General features: G+C 55.4%; 1 protein-coding gene across 1 annotated transcript in view; it reads left to right on the forward strand.

Moving 5' to 3' along the window:
- The window catches only part of Sack1f (scaffolding CK1 anchoring protein F), a 30782-nt gene extending 26079 nt beyond the window's left edge, over positions 1-4703 (forward strand). Inside the window, exon 5 of the mRNA XM_090358067.1 lies at positions 4419-4703. Coding sequence (XP_090214193.1) covers positions 4419-4468 — 50 coding nt within the window. The 3' untranslated portion in view covers positions 4469-4703. The remainder of the gene's footprint in view (positions 1-4418) is intronic.
- The last annotated feature ends 2281 nt before the right edge of the window (positions 4704-6984 follow it).

Genomic DNA, 6984 nt, shown 5'->3' on the forward strand with positions numbered 1-6984 from the left:
CTCATCTTAAGACACATTGCTAGCTGGGCACAGTGGCTCATACCTGTAATTCTGGCTACTCAGGAGGCTGAGATCTGTGGATTGAGGTTCAAAGCCAGCCCGGGCACAAAAGGACCTGAGACTCTTATTTCCAGTTAATCTCTAGAAAATGGGAAGTGGGGCTTGGCTCAAGGGAAGGGCTGAAGAGCTCAGGGACAGCGCCCAGACCGAGTTCAAGCCCCATAACCCACAAAGAGAGAGAGAGAGAGAGAGAGAGAGAGAGAGAGAGAGAGAGAGAGAGAGAGAGAGAGAGAGAGAGAAACACATTGCTCCCTAGACACATCCCTTCCTCTCCATAGCTGTCTTTTCTTTCTTTCCTTTTTTTTTGCCAGTCCTGGGGCTTGACCTCAGGGTCTGGGCACTGTCCTTGGACGTTTTTGCTCAAGACTAGCCCTCTGCCACTTGAGCCACAGTGCCACTTCTGGCTTATTCTGCATATGTGGTAGCAAGGAATCAAATCTAGAGCTTTGTACCTGCGGGTGAGCACTCTACCATTAAGCCACGTTCCCAGCCTAGCTGTTTTTCTTTTAGAGGAGGAAGGGTGCGCCGAGGAGTGGTTTCCAGATCCCTTTGAGTTGATTCTGACTCTGTCCTGTCTCTGTCTCAAGGAAGTTTGAACAGTGTTGATGACAAGGTAGATGAAAGAGAAAGATAAGAAGAGGGGAGAGACAACAGCCTGCAAAGCTGCTTGATAAGAAGTATATCTAGTTGTCAAACAGCATGCAAATTTTTGCAGACCCAGGCATGGCCCCTGGGAATGCCTCACAAATGCAGTTACTTCCTTTGGGGCTTGGGGTGCAGGAATGACAGGTAGTTTGAAGGCTCAGAGCCCCCTCTAGTGTCAGAAGTCAGGCTTTCCCTCTCTTTCCTGGCTGGACCTGGCCCCTACACTAGGTAACCACCCCCCCACCCCCCCACCCCCGCCCACCTTCCCTCCTTCCCGCTGCCCACACCCACCTATCCAGGCAAGATCCCCAGCCTCATTAAAAATGTCTGAATAGAGTCTGTACTGCTAAGTGGCCTTGGAAAAATGTGCATTTTAAACAAGAGCCCTGATTTTCCCACCTAGTTCTCCACTCGAGATTCCTCAGACCAGCAGATGACGCAGGGACACAGAGGAGACTCGAGACAAGGCTCAAGGAACTTTGAGGCTAGGGAGGAGGCTCCAAAGACTATGCCCAGAACTCCCCCAGCAGGGGTCCCTGTGCAGAGGGATGTGGGATGATGGGATGTAATGTGGTCACCAGGTCTTTGCAAGCCCACAGGGTCTGCCTCCCAGCACTTCTGAAAAGTCATGGTGGCTGTGTCTGAAAGACTTGGTCACATCTCCCTGCTTCTTGAAAGACTTTGAAGAGTGATGCCTGTCCGTGAGCCAGATCTTTCCTGTTAGTTTCCTGCTAGCTGAGAGTAAGATGTGTGTGGGGACTTCTCTTCCCAGCATTCTCTGAGGTGACCGTCAATGGCCATTCCTCAAGAACTCTCCTGGGTCCCCCGGATTCATGTGTGGGTGGACCCCCCAAGACCACTGGGTTTCTGCATTGGGGGTCTTTAGGTTTTTCTGTGGCATCCTGGGGAACTGGTGGGCTCTGATCTCTCATCTGGAAACTGGGGCATGTGCTCCCTGGGCTCGGAGCTTCCTAAGGACAGAAGGCCCCTAGTCCAGGTTCATCTGCAAGTGCTGCGTGTCAAACATCAGTGCTGCCTGAGCCATGAGGGGCAAGTCCTGCTCCCACAGCTGATCCAATAATTCCTGTCACCTGACCAGCAGGGTTCCCACCCCTTGGAGGGGGAGGGGGGGACAAACCACTCAGCTTGAGAGCCTGCTCTTACTGGCAGGTGTCACCATCCCTGCCCTTCCTGTTTCTCCTGGGCCTGGCCAGGGCTCAGGAAGGCACTGGGTGAGAGGGCGTGCACGTCACCAGGGACAGCTGCTGTTGTCCTGTTGTTAGCATTGGTTGAGCCCCAAGGAGCTGGCCATTCCTTGCTCATTCACTGAACCCCCAAAGTCTGTGTCCGTGAAATGTCGGCCCTGTGCTGGGGCCCATTCTAAGGCAGCCAAAGACACAATGAACAGTGCCCGCTCCTGGAGCTTGGCAGAGGCTGGTGGGCAAGGGGAATGACCTTGCTGTGGAGGCGGGTGGTGAAGGAAGGCCTGGGGCCTGGGAGAGTTCAAGCATAGCCTTGAGGTGGGGCACATGTGGATATCTGGATGACCCTTCCAGATAAAAGGAACAGTAAGGAGTTTGGCCTAGTGGTAGAGTGCCTGCCTAGCATGCACGAAGACCCGGGTTCAATTCCTTGGTGCCACACATACATAGCAAAAAGCCGGAAGTGGTGTAGCTCAAGTGGTAGAGTGCTAGCGTTGAGAAAGTCCAAGGACAGTGCTCAAGCCCTGAGCCCAAGCCCAGGACTGGCAAAAAAATAAATAAATAAATAAAATTTTTATATTTATATATAAAAGGAACAGTAAGCTGGGTGCTAATGGCTCACACCTGTAATCCTAGCTACTCAGGAGGCTGAGATCTGAGGATCATGGTTCAAAGTCAGCCCAGACAAGAAAGTCCATAAAACTCATCTCCAGTTAACCACCAGAAGAGTGGAAGTGGCACTGTGGCTCAGTGAGCTAGAACAATAGCCCTGAGCTGAAGAGCTCAGGGACAACACCCAGATCCAGAGTTCAAGCCCCATGACCAACAAAAATAAAAATAAAGGAACAGGAAGCCCTAAAAGCCATATAATGTGGCGCTAATTGTTTTTGTCATAGCCGTCCATTGGGCTCACACAGTCCAGCCAAAGGGCATCGTACCCAGGCCCCTCTATCCATACCCTTGCATTCAGTGACCCTCTCCTTGCACTCTGCACTCTGTTCTCAGACATGTGTCCCCTCCCTGTGCCTCTCGACTTCTGAGCCTTCTTTGGGCCACCCACGCCCCTGTCACACTTCCTTTGTAGAAACAAATGTGCTGCTCATGGGTTCTTCTTCGTGGCCCGGGTGCTGTAGGTCTGCCTGCAGTAAGTTCCTGATAAATGAGCACTGACTGACGGGGCACCATGAATTTCCCTGGTGTCCTGTCTGAGGCATGGAACTGAATCCTGAGACTGGAACAGAAGTGGTAGGTCCTGTGAGGGCAGCCTTCTTCCAGAAGGAGCTAGGGAGCCCTCCTGCCCACCCCGGCCCCCGGATCCCTGGTCCTGCCCAGATTCTGGCTCTAGAAATTGATTTTGTTTACCTGCCTCCAAATTGCTTCGGCCTTTGGAGAGGAACTCAGGATCTGCTTAGCAGCCCACTGATCAAAGCAGCCACTGCAGAGAGGGGTGTCTGTGTCTGTCTGTCTGTCTGTCTGTCTGTCTCTTTGTCTGTCTGTTCCATGGACCTGGGGCCTGTTTTCTCTCCTCTCCCCTGCCTACCTTGGCAGTTGCTGCCCAAACCCAGGGCACTTGGGGAGGGCTTTGCAGTCCTGCAGTGTGACTTCAGGATGGCCCAGATGTGGCAAAGGCTAACATTAGTATACACTGTGAGTGGGACAGTGACCTATGGCCAGTTTGGGGACATAGGAACAGAACCAGGGCCCCAGATCCAGCTCCACTAGGGGAGGCAGAGGCGCCTTTATTAGCTGGCAGCTGCAGTGCTGTGGAAGGTGGTGTGAGCCAGGGGAACCACCCTTGCCCTGTGGAGAGGAGCTGGCAGGAAATAACACAGCCGCCCACTGCGATTGGTGCTGGTCTGGCTCTGCCATGGACTCTGCCTCCAACTGCCCAACACTTCCAGGGCCAACTAGAAGTGTCAGGTCTGCCTTGCAGGTGCTCCACCCCCCCCAACACTGGCCAGCTTTCTTGCAATGGCCAAGGCAGAAAGGGTGGGTGCAGAGGCCCAGGACAGGGGAAATGACTGGGCCACCAGACTGAGATTAGCACAGCCTCTGCCTGGAATCCCTCCTCTGTCCTTCCAGTTTCCTGCATGGCAGCTGGGACTTTGCAAGGCACAATTTTGCCTCCTCCAACGCAGCTACTGGTGAGGCAGAGGGGGCTGAGACTGGTCTGGGAGCAGGCCACCCAAACACCTTGGGGCGGGGGGCGCTGAGCTTCAAGCAGCTTAAGAGGTTAGTTGCCAGTGGCAGGAAAGACTTGTAAGGCCCTGCTGTGGCCTGAGGTGACAGCTTAATGTCTGGGCTCCTGAGGCCTGCCAAGTCTGCAGTTACAGGGAGCATCTTCTGTTTCTTTCCTGGGTGCCCGAGGAACCTGGTCCCAGTATCGACAGACTAGGAGGGAGATAGTAATCCTGAGCCACGGAAGGGCTCAGCGCACAGGACAGCAGTGGGGGCCATTCTGCCGAGCCCCTCGCTTATGTCCCTCCCTGCCTGTGCCCCTTGTCTCCACAGGTAAAGCGAGTCCAGGTTCCACCAAGCCCAGCAACTGTGTGGTTTCCTGAGCCCTGGGCCTGCAGGGGCCTCCCGTCCTGCCCCGTGCTCCGGAGAGTGCACGCCACTCCTGCACCTGTTTGCACATCTGACCCACCCAGCAGCGGGCCATCCCTGCCGCCTCCATCCTGACCTCAGGTGGAATCCCAGACAGAGGGTTCACAGCACCTCAAGACCATTGTCACCTTCACCAGACTATGGTGGCCGGCAAGGTCACTGCCACCTTGTTTACATGAAGTGGAAGCTTGATGCCCACCCCTCTGCAGGCCCTGCCCCGCCCCACAGCGCCCCACATCCTTATGCCTTCATGGAGCAATCGCCAGGGCAGTTCTAGTCATCCAGCTTCTTCCTTAGGCTTCTGGTGCTTTCTGGGCCTCCTGAGAAAGGGGGTGGGGAGTGGATGAGGCTCCAGGGCAGGAAGTTCCAGGTTCAGCCTTGCTCCATTCCCGGAATTCCAGGTGGAAGACAGGGCTGCTTTGTCCTTCCTGCCCAGTCCCTTTGGCTCCTGCACCAGACTGAGTAGAATATGGGGGAAGATACTGGCCTCCCGACCCAGGGGGGATTTGGCACTGGTGAGTCCGTTTCCCTGAACCCCACTGCTGGACTCAGCCCGAGGACCCCAGGACTCCTTAGCAGGTGCCTGCTGCAAACCCTGGGGTTCTCAGACTACCTTTCCCTGGGCCTGCGCCCCCCTCGATATGCCTTCGTGTAAAGCTCAATTCTGGTGAGGTGAGAGCCTGGGCTCTGGACAGCGTTGTCCTCAGCCCTCTCCCAGTCCAGGGCTTCTCCAGTTTCAGTGCAGCCAAACTCTAGCCTTAACTTCCTGCAGAAAGTCAGGTTGTTCTCAGGGGCTTCTGCTCCTCTGAGCAGGCTGGTATGATACCCTACTGGTCCAGGCATGAATGGGCCCAGGAGGCACGGCCAGCCCTGCCTGGGCAGCAGACGATGGAGGGAGGCACAGCCACACAGGAGCCTTCCTGGGCCTCTGACTTCTGAGCCGAACTCCTGTCCCCTTTTCCTTCTGCAGAGTCCTTGGACACAAGCAACATGGGGCTGGTGACACACTGCCATCTCCAAGGCAGCTGGTGGGAGGCAGACCTGGGTGGAGAGGGAGGGTCTCCTCTGTCCGCTGTAAGTTAGCTTCCGATGTGGGAAATGGACCTCACATCCCTCCCTAAGCCCCTGTGAGGATTAAACACTTCTGGGAAGTGCTTCTCTCTGCACCAAGGCCTGGCAGTGTGGCATGGGCTTGTTCTGGGAGCGGGGAGGGAAGAAGGCTGGGTGGGGTGCAGGCAGTTACACCCCAGCTCAGAGTGGCCAGCTTGAAGGTATAGGACACAATGCTTACACTGCAGTGGTGGAAAGAACTGGCCCTCCATGTGTCTTAGGGAAAGGACCAGACCACTCCAGTCTGCTGAGGCCTTCTGTGTGGTCCTTTTCCTTAATCCCTTTCTGCCTCAGTTTTCCCATATGCCAGGAAAGAGTCCTCACTTTCTGCAGAAGGGAAGGGGAAACTAGGCAGAGAGAAAGCCACTCCAGGGCCAGGAGTGTGGCCTAGCAGTAGAGCTCTTGCCTACCATGCATGAAGCCCTGGGTTCAAGTCCCTAGGACACAATTTCCTTAGGAAAAAGAACTGGTTCTGTGGCTCAAGTGGTAGAATGCTTGGGGACAGTGCCCAGGCCTTGAGTTCAAGCCCCAAGACAAAAAGAGGAAGGAAGGAAGTGGGCAGACAGTTTGGCCTAGTGGTAGAGTGCTTGCCTACCAGGTATGAAAATTGGGGTTCGATTCCTTGGTACCACATATATAGAAAACAGCCAGAAGTGGCGCTGTGGCTAACCTACCTCTAGCTTCTAGACCAAGGACAGTGCCCAGGCCCTGAGCTCAAGCCCAGGACTGGCAAAAAAGAAAAAAGAAAAGAGAGCAGGGCAGTCCCTGTGCAGGGCAGAGTACAGGGCTCCTGGCACCCCTTCAGCCGCAGCCTCCACAGTGCGCCCTGCAGCAGCACGCCCCCCCAAAGGATCCAAGGCTGACGCCAAGAGAGCCCCAACTCCTGCCACACCAGGGGGGGACTGCAGGCTGACTTGTGATGCACTCTGAGCAGGCGAAGGAGCCCTGCAGGCGCTGGGGGTGCAGTTTGTTGACTGGCACTGGGCGGCTCTCCGGCCTCCTTCCTGTCCCAGACGACCCAGCAGCTATCACAGACTGCAGCACCCGAGGTTTGCAACAAAACAGCATCCGACTAAGACTGCCAGTGTCCCAGGAGGGTGGCAGGGACACAGCTACATGCATCCGGAGGCAAAAGACTGGCCAGATCTGTCCACAGGCCTCTCACAGGCGCAGACTTCCGCCCCTGTCCCAGTGCTCCTACTCAGGCAGCAGGGCCGCAGGGACGGCCCTGACTCCAGGTGCCATTTATCCTTGGTGTTAACCAGGCTTTGTGACCCAGACCCATGGCTGGCGGGCTCAGTCAGGACCAGTGTTTGATGAATACGTGTTTGTTAAATGATGGAAGATGTGGTAGCTGCTC

The sequence above is a fragment of the Megascapheus bottae genome, chromosome 2 (assembly GCF_031878675.1).
Source record: "Megascapheus bottae isolate mThoBot1 chromosome 2, mThoBot2.hap1, whole genome shotgun sequence".
Classification (NCBI taxonomy): domain Eukaryota; kingdom Metazoa; phylum Chordata; class Mammalia; order Rodentia; family Geomyidae; genus Megascapheus; species Megascapheus bottae.